The sequence below is a fragment of the Apiospora phragmitis genome (genome assembly GCF_038363925.1).
Source record: "Apiospora phragmitis strain CBS 135458 chromosome Unknown utg000011l:1.0-3236445.0:1.0-3240683.0, whole genome shotgun sequence".
Taxonomy (NCBI): Eukaryota; Fungi; Ascomycota; class Sordariomycetes; order Amphisphaeriales; family Apiosporaceae; genus Apiospora; species Apiospora phragmitis.
The window spans coordinates 40,049-59,728 of NW_027117411.1; the positions used below are offsets into that span (position 1 = coordinate 40,049).

Here is a 19,680-nt window from a genome sequence, read left to right on the forward strand (position 1 = left end):
ACCGAGTCGTGCTCTTATATATATTAAGGTTTAATATATATTAAATAAATTAATACGTTAATGTTTATTTACGAAAATATTATCGTTATAAGTAATATTAAAGATTAAAAGAGCGAAAACACCGTTAGAATTTACGATTAGTTTATTATTAATATTTAAAAAATAAAGCTTAAAAAAGGTATTAAAATAATATTATATTATTATAAAATTATTAATAATTAAAAGTAATTATATATAATTTATATACTTTAAAGATTTTTTTATTATTATTTATATTAATATAATAGCTATTAATATTAATATAAAGCTATTTATATTAACGATAATACTCTTAATATATATATTATAATTTAATCCGGTATATTTTATATATATATAATAAAAAGTCTTTTACGGCTGCTCGGTTAACTTATTCGAGAACGGCTTTCTATAGCCTATTTATAATATTATAATAAAAGCTATATCTATTAGTTAAAGATATATAGCTAATTAGGGAAAAGAATAAGTCTTATATTTTCTATTTACGCAAAATTCTTTCCACGTTAATCTTAGTTTTAATAGCCCATGCCGGCTTTAGAAAGCGGACTTCTTACAGTTGCTTCCGAAGTGCTGCATGCTGCGTCGCCGTCAGGGGCTTCGGGCCTTTCGCAACTCGGTTCTGCTGTTCTCGGTGGATAAACTCATTCACACAACCTTAGTGAGGGCCCTGTAAAATAGGTCGAAAACGAGTTGGGGCCATCGTTAAACGCAATAGTCTACTAGTAAGTGACCACCTGGGGCTTGGTAGCCTGGAACGCGTACTCCTAGCTTATTCTTATAAGCCGGTTAGGTGGAAAGCAAGTAACACGAAGGGGATTACTCGAACTTGCTAATAGGGCAAGTGGGGTCACAAGTTGAGTGGCTACGTCTATCCAATCAGCCCAGGCCTTATGAAGTGGAGGGGCTATGTACTCAGTACACTGGCGCAACCACCGTCCACGTTGCTACCTCGCTGTTATACCATCATAAAATGGGATCCCACGCTTGCCAATTTTGGGCCCCAGAACAGCGCTTTCTCGTTTTAACGTGTAATCATAATCTTACAACCCCAAACCAATTATTTCCAGGAAGGCAGAACCGCCCCCAACAGCCCCTTCAGCAGGTGCATCCAGCTGAAGTATTATTGGTATACAGCCTGAGACATGCATCCTTTGGTTGATTAACATTCGCTTGACCTGCAAACCATCCGCCTCATAGCCACGCAACTTCTATTATTACTTTGATTGTCAGCCACACTGTTGCACTGGACAGGCTCGCGCATACCAGTGAGCATCATTACAAAGTCGCAAAATGGCTCAACATGCCTGCCTACCTCGCCTTCTATTATTGTTCCGATACTTTCAGAACCACAGATCCCTTCAGAGATCGACTCTTCGGATCCGAACGGTCTCGCATACACACTACTACCTGAAAGTGGGCTAGGTGATCATGTAGAGTATGGAGATCTGTTTCCAGACCAGCAGCCTATCAATGCCTGTACCGTGACCTCAGTTCCTCCACTATGGCTCCGCTTTACATTCATAGCCTGGACCACGATCTCATCTACCAGATTCGAAGGTGCTGGGGTACGCGAGACTACTGCAGCGTCAGCTAATAGCCCTTCGACCTTAAAGAGTAAGCAGGCGAACGAGGGCCCAGGCCATGAGGGCTATATAACAAAAACAGCGGACAATGGCATTATTGCGACGCCGACAACCCATTCAATTGCCTCGGTCAATGATGGGCAGACGACCACAATGTCCCCAACTCCAATAAGATCTGGCACATCCGGATTGGGTCCGACTGTGCAATCTAGCCAAGATGCACTCGCTATGTCTCAGTCACACCCTGTCAACCAACCCAGGACTGGTGGAAAGGATGGTTCTGTGGGTGCTGGAGCCCCCGGTACTGCAGCAACGCCACCTGGGCAGTCTGCAGGGTGCAGGCCTAATGTGAAACACATGGGTTCAAGAACGACGATTGTCTTCGTAGCAGTCTTCATGTATCAAAGCACGATGTTATGGGTTTAGTCTACTTCTTCACGCTTCGAGAGGGTGGGCAATGAGTAGGGGGCAGGGACTACTTGGGACTTCTATTTCTGTGTGGCAAAATGCCGAGCAGCTTAGATGTCGATGGGATAGTTATTTAGCATCGAGATAAGCCTCGATGCATGTAGAGATGCTATGGGTACGCCGGCCTGTGCGCTTGTTAAGAAGATGAACCCGAACCTCTCGTAATGCGACTTACGAGCATGCTGCCGGTACACTATAGCCCCCTTGAGAGACGTTGTTGCCAGGAAACGACGGCAAGATAGCTTGTATACCTTAAGTAGCTTTGGCTTGGGCATCTAACCGTGGCCCGGTGGTAGCAGAAGTGGCAGAGGCGGCAGAGGTGGCTTGACAAGTTGTGGTTGTAGTGTGTACGATGAGAAAGGAGAGGAAGGCGCGATGTGCATTTTTCGATGCTGCGTGGGGCTTCGAAGAAACCAGGAAGGTAGGTACGCAAGGCAGGCCGCACACACAGGTAGCCCTTGGTTCGTGTGCTGCAAACTTGGTTGCGTAGGTACTTAACCTATCCTCTCCGGTTTTGAACTCAGTCGAGTCTTGGGCATCCATCAAGTTCCGGCTTTCTTGCGGAGGACCCGGTGTCGGTGCCGCCATCCGTGAAGTCACCATGCTGGAACCGAGGAGGGCCAGCAACTGTTTCCATGTAATCCGAACAGGTCGTCTCAGGATCACCTACAGTGTCTTTTGGATTATTCCCCAAAGAGGCATCCATAATCGTATTCATCCACGTGTTCATACTCCAAAGTTTTGCCACTAAGTCTGTCCGCACGCTTTTGATTTCGATTCATACGTTGGGCCCTTTTTCGTTTGGGTTTAGTCCCAGGGTCGAGATAAAAGTGCGGCGTTGTTACCTCAAGACAAGCCTTCCAGACGATCAGCATAAGCACCAGCGCCATCATGGCATCCGCTGCAGCATTGTTCCCCGAATGGCCAAACTTTTTAAAACAGACGGGCCCCAAGCCATAAAGATATTTTGGAAACGACGGACGTGGAGTAGATCTGTACTTCCTGTGGGGTAGTGGCTCTCGCACATCGATCTTCTCACCGGCTAGCTCCCTGGCATCCACCCAGCCATCGAGGAAGTTAAGTACCACGGGCGACTGGGACAGCAAGGTGTAGATGTGCATGCTGAGGTCGAAGCCCACCAAGACCAGGAACTTCTTCTTGCTCTTCATCTTCCACTCGAACAGCAAATCCACAAGCTGTATTTGAACCTCGGACTCGTCTACGGTGGCGTTGGTGGCATAGTTGCAACGTACGGCCAACGGGTAGTGTTCTGGGTCGTGCGGGCCGTTTTTCATGCTGAGGCATATCATCCGGCAACCTTCGAGTGTGTCTTGCAATCTTTTAATAGACCCCAGCAGTGGAGGGATGTGTCCGGCCGTGGGCAGCTCGGGTAGATAGGCAAGTCCGATCTGCGTGGGCGCCTCGCAGTGTGGGCCCTCGGTATCGAACCCAGCAAAGGCACAGTCGTCGGCATGCTGCATCAATAAAGCACAGCTCCACAGCTTATTTTGGAGGAACTGCTTGGATATCGACGGCTTAGAATATTTCGATAATCCTATGCGGGAATTCTTCTTGTAAGGCCAGTCGGACACATCGACGTTCGGGGGAGGTTGGATATCCATCATGACGCTTGGTCGAATGTGGAAGACGGATGGTCGAGGTAAATATGGTTGTGGATACTAAAATAGTTCCAAAGCAGATGTCGATTCCGGGTTGAAGTATCAAGTCTAACTTGACAGGATGGGTTGTGATCAAGTTTATGGATGTTCTCCTTGCAAATGCAATCTTGGTTGAGCGTGTATATATTGAATGTGAATACGGTAGCGGAGATAGCTCGAGGGGGTTTCAATCTTTCCAGTAACCGGCGAAAGTAAAATATTACACTTTACCGTCATCAAGCGGGAGATCTTAATAAGGCTCCACGAAGAGATTTAGCAAAAACCAAGAGTGAGCACTCAACCCTTAGCAAATGGCTAGAGACGAGCAGTTTGTGACAGATCAACGCCGTGTCCTGAAAACAGGCTTTCTTTGGGAATTGAATATAATGGTTCATCGATGATATGGGACTAGCAGCTTTCGCAGCTTCACTGCTCTTATCTGGCTTAATTACATGATAGGGTCATATTGCGCAAGGCTTCGTTGGCAGCTAGCCTATTCTCAAGATAGGCCAGGGATACATCGAAGTCACATTCGTGCACCCAGGTTAAGCTTAAGCCCTGCCTGATTGGAGATGCGACATCATAACCTCGCTTCAACCACATTTCGAGCTGAGAAATTCAAGGGCCTGTAATAAAAATTAGTCATCAGCCGAGTCATTTTGCGGAAATAAACCTTACTTCTGAGGCAGTGGCCCTGCTACTGTCATACTTGACCAGCGCGGAGACCAGGTCGCGGAACGGGGGCTCGACATCGGGCAGGATCTCTGGCCACCCGCGGACGTCGAAGGCGCGGTACATCTCGAACGGGGGCGTCCTGAAGTGCGCGGCCTCGGGCCACGACTCGCGCGTCGGGCTGCCCATGGTCTGGAAGATGCTGAGGATGAGGCCGAGCTGGTTGCCGTCCTCGTGCGCGGCGCGGGACTCGAAGAGGGGGCGCGGCGGGTCGCGGCAGCACTCGGCCAGCATCGCGCCCGCTCCCCACATGTCGACCGGGGGCCCGTAGGCCTTGTCGCCGAACAGCACCTCGGGCGCCCGGTACGGTCCCGTGCCGATGTCTAGGATCTTGCCGTCGGGCGACTCCGTGACGACGGACATCTCGGGGTGCCAGGCGGTGCCGAAGTCGGACAGGTACGCGGGCCCGTCGGGCGACTCGAGCAGCACGGCGGAGGGCTTGACGTCGCGGTGGATGATGCCCTGCGCGTGCAGATGCGCCAGGGCGCCGAAGAGGTCCCCGAAGATCCGCCGCGTCTGCGCTCGGGCCACGGGTTCGCGGCGGGCCAGCAGCGACTCGAGCGTCAGCGGCAGGTAGGGGAAGACCAGCACGAACCGTTGCTCCTGGTCTCGGAAAGTCTCGAGCAGCCGAACGATGTGGGAGGGCTCGCTGCTGCTGCTGCTGCTGTCGCTCAGAGCGGCGAGGATCTTGGCCTCGCGAAAAGGGTCGTGCGGCGCGATGTCTCTCGTCTCGGTGATTACCTTGAGCGCTCGGGCCTGTGCTCTGTACACTTCCGCCGTCACACCGCCCGCCACATGGTGGCAGTCGTGGTATGATCCGATGGTGATGCCCGGCGATGAGGCAGCATCCTCATCTTGTTCGCCTAGGCCTTGGTGAAATGGCGGCGAGGCGGGAGGCTGCTGCTGATCCGAAGGGCCAGAGCAGATTGCATTGTAATTCTCCTGTTCATAGTCAGTTTATTGAGGTGGACTACAGTGGCACATCGTCTTGAGAATAATGAAGGACTAGTAAACGGTGGCGGCGCTGTTGATATACTTACAATTGAGGCCGAGTTCTTGTAAGCTTCGTTTTCTTTCGAGAAAGCTTCCTTCTGAGCCGATGTATTCGCCGGGTCTGTTGCCTCAATCGCGGCTTTTCTACGGTGCGGGGTGGGTGAGCTCTCATGCGGCATGATGCCATGCTAGGCTATTTTGCACGAGATCATGCACCCCAAGAGTTACTTACATCTTCTGAATGTTCTCGTAGCGATCCAATGAGGACACGGTACTGCGCCAGTCGTGCTCGGACGACATGGCCAATATCTCAATCTCCCAGGTTTGTCGATGGGTGACGGGTCAAATACCATGCACGCAGCAAATGCATTTCCTTTCCACCCTATGTTGGGCGTCAATTCTACCAGCAATGTACGGATACCTCGAACAATTCTAGGTTTCCGGGGGTTGGCCAACGAACGACGCCTAGCTACGGTTAAGGTACGTACCCGCATATTAGACATCGGACGGCAGAAGCAATTGCCACTTGACTGATGCTACCTAATGAAAACAGCCTCGTTGTTGCAGTGCAGTACTCCAGAATAGCAGTACATAGTCCCATATGTTCCATCTGCTATGATTCACAGGGTTACTCAAGTTGTGACCGCCAGTTCGTTCGGGTTTCAGCCGATGCAATTGATCAAATGTTTGTTTGCTCCGCTGCTGCATGAATGAACACCCTAACCGTCGACGCTAAACGTGGTGGTGCAGTTTTGACGTCAGCCTCGGCTCCATCCTGGCTTCATTTGGAGCGGCGCATTACAGATTGGGCCGTGGCGCTTGAACACCTAAAAGCTAAGCTTTTTTCGATCCAGATGTTTTGCAAAACGCCGACGACACGGGATCTCTCAAAGAAGGGGGAAGTACGTTCAATTGAATGTCTCTGATGGATCAGATTGCGATGGGATCAATTGGCCAGAAATCAAAGGGTTCAAATTAATTGTCAGCATTGGCTTCACCACTGAAAAGTAGATTAGATTTTGCTGGAGTGCCGCGTCAGGTGCCCATTCTGGCCCATTCAATCGCATGTTCAATTGCAATCCAATAATAGCCCCTGTAACCTGGAGGTACCAGCCAAAAGTGGGCTCAGAGTCAGCGGCCCGGGGTATGCCAGCTCCATCTATTTCCATCGTCGCCGAGGAGAGCAGCGTCACAGTTGTTGTCAAATCAAGGCTGGGATGTGACTACGGGCATCCGACGCTTCTTTTGGTCCATGAAACAACCATCGCAACTCGCTTTTTCAACTTCCTTTCCTGCTGCTGATTTCCACCTGCGCATTTCTATGCCTTCCTCCGCACCCTCCGCTACGTAGCCCGTCTTGTGTTTACATGAGTGTCCAGCTGAGCTACCCACCGTCGCAATGGATGACTCCATGAGAGTAGAGTACCCGGCTATGCTGGTAAGTCGCGCATTGCTTCGTCCAGTCTTGCCCAACTGTCAATTCGTCGCGACCGGGCCGCTACAGCGACTCCGTCCAGGACAGTCCTGTCGTGCTGCTGCAGCAAACTGCCGCAAACAAATTTGCTGACCAGCCGTCATCACAATGACAACAGGCGAACCTCCAGCCACTCCAGGCCGCCCAGGCCCTCAATGATCGGGTAAAGCGCATATCCAAAGTCAACATAGAGATTGCCGACTGGTTACAGGTACGACCGAATCCGCAGCTGCTTCCGGGGCCACCTGCTGCTGGTTAGAGACGAGTCGCTGAACGATTACCCCCTACAGGAACGTCGCAAAGTCGAGGAGCAATATGTTCAAGCCATGAGAAAACTCACGCAATTCAGGGTTCCTAACGCGCAGTCCGAATTAGGGTACGCCTGCTCACCTCTTTCCAGCGCGAATGTGCCTTCAGCTGACAGGTTGGTATAGCACATTACAAACACAATGGGACAAAATCATGCTCTCGACCGAAGCGATCGCCATGTCACATCATCTATTCGCGGCCAAGGTCGAAAAGGACGTCGAGGTGCCACTGCGAAACTTTCACGCGAAGAAGGAGATGCAGGACATGACGACAATACAGGGCAATCTGCAGAGCATGGCAAAAGAGCTAGACGATGCGCAAAAGAAGTCCGAGTCTGTCGCTAAGAAAGCCGGCAAGGCCAGTGCCGCCAAGATGGACCAGGCGGCCTCGAGGCTCGAGTCCGCTACCAACCAGTGGGAGTCGCAGGCCCCGTTCGTCTTCGAATCACTACAGGCCCTAGACGAGACGCGTCTGAACCAGCTTCGCGACGTCTTGACCCAGTACGGCACTTACGAAGGGGAGCAGGCACAGCAGCAGCAGTCCGAAGCCGAATCGGTCCTTAATAGCTTGCTGGACTTCAACACAGCCAACGAGATCCAAGCATTTGTCGCAAAGACCACAGCTGGCCGGCCGAAATTAGAAAAGCGCACGACTGTGTCGCGACAGATATCCAGTGCCGGTGCTACTTCGTCGTCCCCTGTACCGCCGCCCATGCCGCCGGTCCCTCAAACCCCCGAAGATTCCAGAAGTGTCCATTCGGGCCTAAAGGAGGAGAAAGGTAGCGACAACAAGCTCCGCAGTCGCATTGGCACCATGCTGGGTAGACGGCGGCAGAGCATACACGGCGGGTTCGGGCAACTCTCCCCTCCCAAGGGGCCATTCTCGAGGACTTCCAAAAGCGCCCACGGCGTATCGCCAAGGGCATCTTCGAGCAATCTGAACGAGTCTCATAACAGGCTTTCCTCCCTCATAGAGCGCCCCGATATGATAGAAGAGTCGGCCAAGCCGCCAGAGACGAACGGGAAATCCAGTCATGAGGGCGCAAATGGTGTGGGCGGCGATGCTACAGCGGAGAGAACATCCGGACAGCTAGAGCCGTCCCATCTCAATGGCACGAATGCGAATGCTGCAAGGGACGTGAGCGATGTCTCTCCCCCGCCTGGCCCACCACCAACGCAGATGGAAGCCGAGAAGGATGCAGAAGGTTTCACCATACCGCCCACGCGACACGACCCGATATCAGAAGCCGAGAGGGAGGCAGCAGGAGATGAGACCGAGCCGGCCTTCAAGTTAAGTATCCAAAAAGAGCCTGTTGCGGAGGAGGATCCGGAGGAGCGGCAGGCTGCTCTTTCCAAGTTCACCAATTCGCTCTCGGCCTTAGGGATGCCGGCCCGTAAGAGTGGTACGATCCGCGGCCGTAGGGATGTTAGGAACACCATATACGTGCCTGCGCCTGTCTCCGAGGGATCCTCGTCAAGTAACCCGTTCCCGCCTACGCCAAGTCTCCCATCGGCCTTCTCAAAGCCCCCCACCACCTCTGCACTGGTGTCAGAACCCAGTGTCACCGGAACATCGGACACGCAATCCATTCGGTCCGGGAACTCCTTGGGCAATCATGCCCACTTCAAACACCCTGATCTACACGAGCCTGGCCTTTGCTCGTCATTCATGGAAACGGTTTCCGCGACTTTTGAACGTGGTAACATCAAATCTGCTAAAATCAACGGAGAGATCGCGTTCTCATACAACCCGGAAGACTCCGCAAGCCCACCTAGTACGTATTTCTTAACATGACCCAAAATGTGCCTCGAGACTGACCAATGTAGCCCATCAAACTATTCGGATAAACAATTTCCCTGCCCTGGAGTCGATTGGTCCGAACCGCATATTTGTTACGAACACAGCACCCGATCAACCTGATCACTTCACGCTTGATCTATCACACCTCCGGCCCAGCCAACCTACTACTGGCTTCTCGTACCGCTTACATGTCGAAGAAGCAAACCCTCCCCTTGATCACGTGCCTTTGATCGTCAGCCAAGCCTGGAAGCCCCAAGGCGATAAGCTTGGACTTCTTCTTCAATACAAGCTGAACCCGGGCTTTAAGTTCGCGTCCAACGACACGGTTATGCTCCACAATGTAGTTATCTATGCTACTTACGAAGGTAGAGCCTCGGGTGCTCAAACCAAGCCCGCGGGTACGCACCTGAAGGATAAACACCTGGTCTATTGGCGGCTCGGCGACGTCACATTGAGTGCATCTCAGGAGTGGCAAAAGGTAGTTGCCCGCGTCGTCGGCGAGGGCGGAATCGAGCCTCAGCCGGGCACGGTCGAAGCCCGATGGGAGTTCATCTCCGAGGCAACCTTGACGCAGGATATCGCGGATATCACCGTGTCCAGGCTGGAGGAGAGCAAGGGCAAGGAAGTGGAGCTGAACGATGACGACCCATTTGCCGATGTCGGGGAGTCTGCTTCGAGCTCGGAGGAGCAGTGGCATGACGTTTCGGCAGTACGGAAGCTTGTCAGTGGCAAGTACGAATCGCTGGGCCAGTAAGGTCTTGAATCAGGGATTTCCAGCGTGGCGTGAGTCGCTATGAGTTTCATGGGTTGGCTTATGCAAAAAGAAAAAGGGAGAGGGGGAGTTGTACATACCCGTGAGCATGGAGGCGAGAAAGATCGCATCAAGATCTATTTGATTTTCTTGTTCTTTTATTACTGTTTTTTTTCTATGTCCATTCATCGACGAGAGATTCAGCGTACGTAGTGTAGGGGATTGCATCCAATCTGGAAATCTTATTGTGTTGAACTGCTACGCCCGAACACCATGTGAAAACAAGACGCTTCTCCACCAACCTCCCTCTCACCTAATCTATTGGTTGCCACAGGTCGCTTGCTTGTGTGTAACATTGGCCGATTGCAGTCACCCGCTTAGGTGAGATGACAGCCGGCGACGTTCAGACTACTTGCGGGGTCGAGGGTAAAGTGCAAAATCTCACTGTATTTCTTATTTTTCCAACCTGGGAACCGACACGGCAAATCTCTTCCAAGTATCCATCTCAACGTGTTTGCTATCAACAGCAGCCATGGGCGATAACTTACTCCATAAATGGTTTCCCAACACGGAACGGCCCTTGATCATTAGCGCCCCGATGTTCACCGTAGCGAACGGGGCGCTAGCTGCGGCAGTCACCAAAGCCGGCGGCCTCGGTATGGTCCCCGCCGGGATGGACCCTTCCGCTACGTCACCGCACCTCGCCGCGCTGGACGAACAACTCACGATCGCGCGCAGGATACTCGAACATAACAACAGCCCCTCGGATAACAAGAACCCCCTCCCGATTGGGGTGGGCTTCCTGATGCTCCTCGCCACGCCCGAGGCCTACCGCGCCAACGCGCTGCCGATCCTGCTGAAGCACCGCCCCGCCTTCGTCTGGCTCTTCGGCTCAGACCCCTCGTCGTACGGGCCGCTCGTGGCCCTGTTCCGCCAGGCCGGCGCCCAGTGGGGGCTCAAGGTCTTCGTCCAGGTCGGCACGGTCGCGGCGGCGTGGCAGGTCGTCCGGTGCGGCGCCGACGTCGTGGTGGCGCAGGGCAGCGACGCCGGGGGCCACCAGTTCGCGGCGGCCGCGAGCGTCGTGACGCTGGTGCCCGAGATTGCGGATATGTTGCGCAACGAGGCCGAGTTCCGGGGCAGAGAGGTTGCGGTGGTCGCGGCTGGCGGGGTCGTGGATGGGAGGGGGGTGGCGGCGGCGTTGGCGCTGGGGGCGGATGCGGTGGCTATGGGTACTCGGGTAAGTCTGGCGTTGTTCGGATCTGATTCGATCTTTTCACTTTCCAAGCTGTTGCCCTGCTGACATGGTGACGATAGTTCATGACCTGCCCTGAAGCAGACTCTAATCCGTTCGTACGAAAAGCCATCTTAAGTACAAGCGATGGCGGTGCTACAACGACACGGTATGACAGACCCGAAGAAACCTTCCTTCTTTCTAGTGAACGCAGCTGAACATAATTATAGGTCTTCTATGAACGACGCCATCATGGGCTATCCTACTTGGTCTAAACTCTATGCTGGCAGAACGATCTTGCACTCGGGCCTTGAAGACATTGAGAATGGTGTCCCCATCGAGAAAGTGCACGATTCCTTCAAGAAGGCGGTGGCAGAGGGCGATGAAACACGAATGGTTACATTTGCGTAAGTTCAGATCGTGATAGTTAACCCCCGTCTCTGTAAGGCTGAGTGTCTAACGTCCACCAATAATCAGGGGCACCGGAGTTGGCCTGGCACACAAGTCTCAGCCGGCTGGCGAGATCGTCCACGAAGTGCGGGCCGAGGCTTTGGCTATCATCGCCAAGCTAAGAGGCAACTCTTATAGCTAGCTGCATGTGCCGGAAAATAACAAACCCTGCTCCAGTATATACAGACTGCTTTTCGAAACAACCAATGCCCCTCGTCCTTTTTCTATTCTGTCAATTTTGTACCGCCAAGGAAATTGGAGTTAATGCCGGATTTCTGACAGTTACTGAACTCACAAAGACAATAAGCAAATCGCATTGCCTTTGGCGCAAGCTAGAGACTGCACGTCTATTCAGTGGCTGCCCATGCGAGGGGCGAGGGGCGAGTGGTTAACATATTGTCTCGAATAGCAAAGAAATGGCTGAGTCGAAGACAACACAAAAGGGCAGGCTATAGCAGAATCAGTGAAGCATTAAACGACTCAGTTCACTACAGGTAGATTGTCAATGCTCGCAGGCTTCAGTGCGAACTTAGGATGACTCGGAGATATCCTGCGGGCTAGTTGGTGCTGCTCGCCACTGCCCCAGGAATATACTTTGCCCTTGCCATCCAGGGCCAGTACGGGATTGTTTCCGGCAGCGAGCTGCCTGATGTCTTTGAGCCTCGGTACGAGTGCTGGCGTTTTCTGCACGAAAGAAGTCGTGCTAAACCCCATAGTACCTTCGTTAGACTATATCGACATTAGAGATTAGTGAGTAACAAGGGAAGTGATGACAACGCTACGTACCCTAAAAGTACCCCAGCCGTATTACCGTCCATCTTGGGCCAGTGCAAAGGAGGCATTATCACTGGCGACGACCTGGGTCCATACTATACCAGCACCAAGCAGTGTCATATCAACGGGGCCAGGGGTGCTTTCGGCGGGATTGAGTTCATCATCTTCATCTTCTTCGACCTTGGTATTGCGTCCCAAGGCGCCGAGGTCGTTTACTACCCAGGTGAGGATACGATGGTCCTTGGTGAGCGCAACTGCATTCATACCACCACAGGCTATTTGGACCACGCCCGTGGTGTTTTCTGATGAGAGAAGCTTGTTCAGACGAGGGCGCAATGCTTCGGTCGGTGACACGCCATCCTCAGTAGTCCTGCTTCCAAGACCAAGCTGTGCGCAACTACCGTCGCCAAAGACAAAGATATCAAGAGGTTCTGAGGGTATGTTATTGACGACTTTCCCGACCTTGACAGTACTTTGAGCATCTGTGACCTCGGCCTTGGCCTTGCTCGTGACAGGTGCCTGAGACGTCTTTGCTCTCTTCCTTGGTAGGGGACCTGGGATGCCGTCTTCTGCTGAGAGAGAGGCGCCGTTGATTCGCTTGCGCTTTGCCTCCTGTTCCTGGTTTTGAGTCCCGCCAGCTTTCTTAGCGTTCTTGGTGCTCTTCGCATTGGATACGCTGGTGTTTTGTGGCTCATGGTTCGCTTTGGGAGGTTGGGCCTTGGCATTCCGCGTTGTCGAAGCTGATGTGGGAGCCTTTGGCTTATCCTGGACTGTCGAACTCTTTGCCGCGCTCCGTGATGGGGGAGCTCTTGATGCAGCTTTGCGTGGAGGCATGGTGAAAAAAAACTGGTCGAAATTTGACAAGTGTTAATGCAATAAAAAACGCGTTGTTGGAAGTTTGTCTTCATTCGACACGTCTCCTCACGTGCCGGGCTGTTGGGTCATCACTGACCCCTGTTGGACGACAACCATCCCCACCAATGCCAAGTAGCCCACCGAGTCTTTCGACTTTCATTCATTATATAATATATAGCTTGTCAGATGGTAGTGGTTAAAAGCCTTGTATACATTTCATTAGATCATTTTGGTAAAAATTAATGCGTGTCACTTTTCAATTTCCAGCCACTCCAAAAGCTTCTGGAAGGTCCCAGTGAGCGGGCCCTCAAACAGTTCAGGTCGGAAATACGATTCGTCAAAGGTGCCAAGGGCACACATCCAACCCCTGAACGTGTGAAGCATTACACAGTTCATGAGCCTCGCCCCCAGCGTCGTGATGAAGGTATCTTACACCTCCAGTTCCAGTTCCAGTTCTTCTTCTTCGTCTCCTCCCCCCAGAAGAAAAGGATCTCTGGATGAACTGCTCCGCCACCCCCAGGCTCGAGAAGATGGGCGCGCTGGGCGCCGGCGTCTCCGGCCCGAACGTGGAATGCACGTAGTACGTCAGGCGTCCAGGCCGGCGGGGTCCTGCCCGAAGTCCCGCCGCGTGGACCGGAAGAACCCGTTCATCTCTTGGGCGAGCTCGTCCAACGACCTCTCCTGGTGGGGAACAACGACTCCCGGTCCTGTTGGGGCCCCGCCTGGTGGGACCGCCATCATGTCGAGTGCAAAGGGCACGACGACGTGATAGTCTGTGCCCAGCCCGCCGCCGTAGTTTGGAGGCGATGGGGGAAGTTGGCCGGCAGCGGAAGCACCGGTGGGCCCGAGGTTGTTGGTCGCTTTTGCTTGGAGCCATGGCCAAACGTCAAAGTGGTGGAAAGAAACAGCGTATTTTCCTTTCCCCTTGCTGCCCTCATCGGTTTTCTGAATGGCTCGGGCGGCGCTCGCAAGTGCCGCGTATAATGTCGCGGCGACGGATATGCCTCTGGCCTTGCAAGCGGCCACAACGGCGGCGGTCTGGCGTTCCGAGATGAAAAGGCGGACGTAGTCGACCGGTCCGGCAGGCCAGTCCTTGGAGTCGCCCGTCACCGGCGGGGGCGAGCTGGGCGGCAGACCCCCCTTTTCCCCGGTGGCAGGAACGGGAACGGCAGGCCTGGCTCCGTCGGCGACCTTTGCGAGGAAGACGTCCCAGAAAACCCAAGTGTTGCGCGCGTCTGTGTGTAGAAGTGGTGCGTAGTGAGAACCACTACGCCCGTCCTAGGCAGCCAATGCAAACGGGGCTGGAATTCGCGCTTGAGTGAGCGGGTGAGTCCTCTCGCGTCAAGATCGGGGTGGACATGGAAGGTGGAGTCCAACCAGGCCTCCATGTCCTCCGGGCTTGGGACCCTGTACGTGCTGAATTGCGGACCACACTCGACCGCCAGGCCCGGATGGCCGTCGCGCATCGCGGCCCACGCTTGCTTGAGGCGCGACACTAGTTCATTGTTATCGACTGGGCCGGAGGAGGAGCGAAAGCGTGCGTGGATCTTGACGACCGAGATGAGGATCAGAGTTGTGCGCTCGGTCTCGGCCTCGCCGTGCATCCAGCTGGCGAAAAGTATTGACCGAACGAGTCGCGCGTTTGAGTGTAACCACCTGGCGATGAAAGAGTCCAAGAGTGGTTCTCCGTAGTGGCCATGACAGTTAGGAAAGAAGAAGAGGTATGCTCGGTGGAATAGGAGACTAATAGTGATAGGCTTTTGGTTAATCTGTGCAGCTAATGTAAATGCATTTCCTTCGTCTTTGTACTACTCTGGTATACTATAGAAAAATCCGGGATTTGAATTGCCCCACTCCAAACAAGCCAGTAACATGTGATGCCGGAGTCCCGGGCTTATTTCTTTTTGGGAGATTACCCATCTAGGAAGCATATTGCGATCATGGTGTTGTGTGGCGTGTCGTGTGCGTTGTGTGACGTGTCGTAAACTCCCCCAGAGGGACCTTCGTAATCACATATGCGCATCCCATCTTGTATCCGTAGTAGATGACATTCCATTCGGGGACTGGAACCTACTCCAGTAAAGTCTTGATCAGACCACATTGAAGAATAGGCTTTTGTGTCGCGGCCTTGGAGCTACAAGACTTTTCCCATTTAACCATCATCGCAAATTTGTAGCATCCGTCTGTATGTTCCCGCTCATATCAACTTCATTAATCCTCGTTCTTACTCGATGCTGTCCCAGAGAGTATCCAGTCCGCTGCCCCATCGCGTAGTTAGAAGCAACACGAGAAGGCATTGGAGTTGAAACAGCAGCACCACGCCCCCAAACCCGACGAGCACAATCCCGGCCAGGAGCATGACGAGCACCGAGAGGGAGTGGACGCCCTCGAGGACGATAGAGGACGTAGCCCAAGGCGGCCAAAGACGAATCAGCTTCAGGAACCACCGCCACCAAGTACGCATGACCCAATTCCCTTCAAGCAGCTGCGCCCCCATGCCTACCAGATACAAGACGAAGGCGACCATGGTCCGGGACGGCGAGCCCGCAATGTAAGGGCGCAGCCAGCGCGTGTAGACGGGTTGGAAAGCTGCTCTTGGATCCCCTGTCCTCTCGTCTACTCGCTTTCGCGCCGCGGCGGCAGCGGCAGCAGAAGCAGCAGAATCTTCCCCGCCGCTGTGGCCGACGTAGATTGTGACGCCAAAGTTCGCGACGACCAAGAGCGCCAGCCACCAGAAGATGGGCCGCGAGAAGTACTCGGCGATGTGGGCGTCCAGGCCCTCGTATCCGTAGCGACCGATGCGGTAGAGCTGCATATCTGGAGCAACGTGCCTGGGCCACGGGGTAGTTTTCACTTCATACAACGCGAAATGAGAAGTACAGGGCTGAAAATAGAGTACTTCCTGATGGAGGATATGTTGGTAGGTATCAGTGAGTTCTGTGGCCATCATGTGGTTGGAGGTGGGGGGGGGGGGGGTGCATTCCAAATAAAAGGGAGCTGTGCCGCTTTGGAGTGATAACGTAGGATCGTAAATGCAGGGGAAGGACTACTGAACAAGTTAGGCAATGCGTGAGAAGGATGCACTAGACCCATCAAGTCCCCGACCCCTGAAGGTTGAAATAAACGTCGATAAAACGTTGTTTACACGTTGTGTATTTATTAAACGAATGTGGCATCAGGTTGGTCTATATTCGACCCTAATGAACAGTCTCATCTCAATTCAACTGCAGATCTCCATCGATGTTCATGATTCTCTCATCCAGGTGGATCCTGTCCCATCGCCAATTGCCATCCATGGCACGGAGTTCCGCCTCGAGAAAGCGGCCATCGTCGGCCAGGCGCACATTGCGGGCACTTGCGGCAAAGTTGCCCGGCTCCGCACCGGCCCACCGGAAATGCCCGTCCATGTTTGATAAACAGTGATTGAGCGAGATAGACGCCAGCTTCTGGTGGCCACCGATCGTGCGGCACTCGGCGATCAGGTCGTAATCACGGTCGAGGCTGATCCGGGAGGAGCTGTGGGGAGAAGTTGCCGAACTGGGGTGGTTCGGGCTTTGGCGAGGGTGCAGGGGCGGGTGCAGCAAGTTCGGGTACCGCCGCGTACTGTGGCTGTGGCGGCGCCATCATCATTGGCTGCTGCTGTTGGCTGCTACTGGAGCTAGGCCGGCTGCTCTGATTTTGGTGATCTTTCCAGGCGTCCTCGAGTTTGTGGCCAGCATATGCGCCGCCCAGAGCGCCCAGCACGCCATGATTCACCTTGTGCCCGGCAAAGGCGCCGGTCGCACCGCCTAGCATCGCTCCCATCAGACCGCGCTCGTCATCAGCGGTCGGTGGCATGGAGGCCCCGGGTACTCGTGCTTCACATCCCCAGGAGCATCCCCATAGATGCTGCTGCTGCTGTATGGCGGCGGCGCTGGAGGAGTCGCATACTGCGGCTGAGCTGGTGGGAAGAAGGCCGGCTGTGAAGAGGGGTACTGTGGCTGCGGGGAGTGAGGCGGCTGCGGGGAATAAGGAGGTTGGGTTGGGGGCTTCGGGGACTCAGCATACGTTGGCTGCTGAGGGTACTGCTGGGGGTACTGCTGGGCGCCATATCCGGGACTGTATTGGCCGGTATAGAGGTAAGGGGACGGGACCGGAGCCGGAGCCGGCTGTTGGTAGGAGTGGCCTCGCACATAGGAGGGGTAGGACAGCTGGTCGGGCGAGTAGGGGTAGCCAGCAGCCCGGCCTTCGGATGGGGAGTCCAAGGACGTGGGACGAGCCCGAGGCGAGGCGTTTGGGTTCGCAGGAAGCTGGGGCAGGGGTGAATTGTAGTTCTCAGAGCTCTGGCCGCCTCGCTGTGACGTTGAGTCAGATGGGTACGGAGGAGCCATGTCGGGCTCGTAAAGTGGTCTCAGCACCATGATGTCGATTCAGAAGATGGAAAGGGGTGCCTGGAATGGTTTCAATCTGCTGAGATATAGAGACGATGGAGGCAGCCGAGTGAGCAAGTTGAATATCTAGAGTTCGCGATCCTCAAGGTGGCAGCCTAATGAATGAGCGTGTTGGGTTGGGTTCAGTGGGGCGCAGCAGCCACGCCACCCGTCCGGTGAGCTAAGCCTCCACTGTAGTTGGGCGATAACTTTCAACTGGTGTAAAACAAACAGCGAGCGGCACAGCGGGATGAGAACATTATTTGTAACCTTCCTTCTGCTGTCCTGTCCACCACGACGGGAACCCCTGACGCTTCACCGTGACAACAACCCCAGATTGTAAGTATCTTCTGATTGGCGCACTCTTCCCCAGACGGGCAGAAACCAAGCCTTTGATCAAAATGTTATGGGCTTGGCATTGTGGATCTCCCGACGCCTGTCGTGACCGCATCTCGCACAACCGCTGGCTCTCCGGCCATCAAATGTTTCCAGTTAGGGCGGTTTTCGCCTATCGTAGGAAGTCAATTGAAGGATCATCAGTATCGTAGGCTGTCAACACTCGCTACAATGTAAAGGCTCGCGATAGTCAACTGTCAAGAGTCTGATCAAGCACGACGATCCCGAGTCAGCACCAATTAGCATCCGGATTCAAGCCCCCTTGGCGTACGTCCTGCGGCTCCAACCAATCCCATCATCGTCGCAATGTGGGGCCATTGCTCGGCCTGGGCATCGTCGGCGGACGGCCGCGACCTTGCTTGTTTATATTACGGGGCCATCGGCATCGACCCGAAGCTTTCATGTATAAATATCCCGCAGTATCACGTCCGCGGCCTGATATATCCAACCCAGCCTACGGTGCTGCCCTCCTTCCGAAGGATATCGAAATCATGTTTGCCAGCAAGGTCGCGCAGCTTGGTCTGGTAGGGCTGGCTATTGCTCAGAGCCAGCTCGATGCGATCCCCACGGGCTTCAACGCCAGTCGCTGGGCATGGGTATCTAATGAGAATTCTCTCCTCGCCGTGATACCTGGCGAGTTCAACCGCTCAGGATTCGATGCACCTCGGCAGCCAAAGTCTCTGACAGCAGAGTTGCCGCCATGTGAGTAGCCCCCTGCTACAGCTGTAATACAACGCATCTACTGACAGTCCAATATATCAACGAGCAAACCAACCAAACGAGCTTCGTCGCTTATGACCCTCGTTTCTTTGACATATCGGGCCCGACGCGACAGTGGAGCAGGTTCGGGCCCTGCCTTTTCAAATCCATGAAGCCCCTTGCTACATCCCCGTAACGTCCAGCTCTACTTTGTAGAATGGGCGGCCCGGGGGGTGGCGAGAATAGCTGCCACGACTATCAGTATCTGCTGGATCTCAAGATCAACAACTTGACCACGGTACGGATCAACCCGCCCACCTGGAATGTGCGCGGCTGCGTGTACAGCAAGGGCAAGCTCCACGTCGTGACAGACGGAGGCCCTCACGAGACCGGCTATTTGGCTACCATCGACCCCTCGACTTGGGAGCGGACAAGGATCCTCAACAACCACGACGAGCAGTCTTTCATCAGTTTCAACGATCTCGATATGGACTGTGAGGGGAATTACGACCTGACAGACTCCCTATCACGAGCAGGGCCCGCGCGACCTGTGGGGCGTCCGACTTGGGCACCGCGAAGGCCACGGGCGGCCAGCGGATGCCGCTGCTCACGAACAGGCGGCTGCTCACCCGCGCCATCCAATACTTCTACGACGGCGTCCGCGCCAGCCGCGGCGGCTGGATCTTCGGCGCCGGGGGCGAGATCGTGGATGTCGTGGACCCGGAGTCCGGCTGGATTCTGGGCTCGATCCGGATGGGTGGAGGGGGCAATGAGCCCGTTGTAGAAGCGTTCGCTTTTGGGCTATGTGCATGCCATAATCTGCACATATGAAAAAGTCTTGCGGAGGCTCGGATATTTACAGACGAGTGAATTTGAGCCTAATGGTGATACGTTTGTTTAAGGGCAGAGGGTAAACAGAACTGTGGCATCAACTCTTACCTGCTTGTTTGCATTGGTGAGGAATGATTTTATCATTTCGGTCTTACCTACGCAGCGAACTGCGTCCTGCATCTCCAGATAAAGCGTTTATCCACTGAGTACTCCTATGTGAAACTCGTC

General features: G+C 53.8%; 9 protein-coding genes across 9 annotated transcripts; 3 read left to right on the forward strand and 6 right to left on the reverse strand.

Moving 5' to 3' along the window:
* Positions 1-3,023: 3,023 nt before the first annotated feature.
* Positions 3,024-3,712, reverse strand: PG994_012812 (uncharacterized protein; the record flags this gene model as incomplete). Its single annotated transcript, XM_066864221.1, has 2 exons — positions 3,024-3,083; positions 3,116-3,712. 2 exons carry the CDS (start codon positions 3,710-3,712, stop codon positions 3,024-3,026), a joined length of 657 nt encoding a protein of 218 aa, XP_066709182.1.
* A 690-nt stretch (positions 3,713-4,402) lies between these two features.
* On the reverse strand, positions 4,403-5,773 carry PG994_012813 (uncharacterized protein; the record flags this gene model as incomplete). The annotated part of the gene is made up of 3 exons (XM_066864222.1): positions 4,403-5,422; positions 5,521-5,617; positions 5,706-5,773. The coding sequence occupies 3 exons, from the start codon at positions 5,771-5,773 to the stop codon at positions 4,403-4,405; spliced, it is 1,185 nt and encodes a 394-aa protein (XP_066709183.1).
* Positions 5,774-6,872: 1,099 nt separating this feature from the next.
* On the forward strand, positions 6,873-9,810 carry PG994_012814 (FCH domain protein; the record flags this gene model as incomplete). Its single annotated transcript, XM_066864223.1, has 5 exons — positions 6,873-6,911; positions 7,066-7,158; positions 7,238-7,323; positions 7,382-9,030; positions 9,083-9,810. The coding sequence occupies 5 exons, from the start codon at positions 6,873-6,875 to the stop codon at positions 9,808-9,810; spliced, it is 2,595 nt and encodes an 864-aa protein (XP_066709184.1).
* A 529-nt stretch (positions 9,811-10,339) lies between these two features.
* PG994_012815 (2-nitropropane dioxygenase protein) lies at positions 10,340-11,630 on the forward strand (the record flags this gene model as incomplete). Its single annotated transcript, XM_066864224.1, has 4 exons — positions 10,340-11,044; positions 11,122-11,207; positions 11,269-11,445; positions 11,516-11,630. 4 exons carry the CDS (start codon positions 10,340-10,342, stop codon positions 11,628-11,630), a joined length of 1,083 nt encoding a protein of 360 aa, XP_066709185.1.
* A 665-nt stretch (positions 11,631-12,295) lies between these two features.
* On the reverse strand, positions 12,296-13,096 carry PG994_012816 (regulator of chromosome condensation 1/beta-lactamase-inhibitor protein II; the record flags this gene model as incomplete). Its single annotated transcript, XM_066864225.1, has 1 exon — positions 12,296-13,096. One exon carries the CDS (start codon positions 13,094-13,096, stop codon positions 12,296-12,298), a length of 801 nt encoding a protein of 266 aa, XP_066709186.1.
* Positions 13,097-13,702: 606 nt separating this feature from the next.
* On the reverse strand, positions 13,703-14,721 carry PG994_012817 (uncharacterized protein; the record flags this gene model as incomplete). The annotated part of the gene is made up of 2 exons (XM_066864226.1): positions 13,703-14,395; positions 14,476-14,721. 2 exons carry the CDS (start codon positions 14,719-14,721, stop codon positions 13,703-13,705), a joined length of 939 nt encoding a protein of 312 aa, XP_066709187.1.
* Positions 14,722-15,341: 620 nt separating this feature from the next.
* PG994_012818 (uncharacterized protein) lies at positions 15,342-15,932 on the reverse strand (the record flags this gene model as incomplete). The annotated part of the gene is made up of 1 exon (XM_066864227.1): positions 15,342-15,932. One exon carries the CDS (start codon positions 15,930-15,932, stop codon positions 15,342-15,344), a length of 591 nt encoding a protein of 196 aa, XP_066709188.1.
* Positions 15,933-16,332: 400 nt separating this feature from the next.
* On the reverse strand, positions 16,333-17,517 carry PG994_012819 (uncharacterized protein; the record flags this gene model as incomplete). Its single annotated transcript, XM_066864228.1, has 3 exons — positions 16,333-16,720; positions 16,874-16,905; positions 16,927-17,517. The coding sequence occupies 3 exons, from the start codon at positions 17,515-17,517 to the stop codon at positions 16,333-16,335; spliced, it is 1,011 nt and encodes a 336-aa protein (XP_066709189.1).
* Positions 17,518-18,413: 896 nt separating this feature from the next.
* PG994_012820 (uncharacterized protein) lies at positions 18,414-19,405 on the forward strand (the record flags this gene model as incomplete). The annotated part of the gene is made up of 3 exons (XM_066864229.1): positions 18,414-18,624; positions 18,672-18,765; positions 18,838-19,405. 3 exons carry the CDS (start codon positions 18,414-18,416, stop codon positions 19,403-19,405), a joined length of 873 nt encoding a protein of 290 aa, XP_066709190.1.
* Positions 19,406-19,680: the final 275 nt, after the last annotated feature.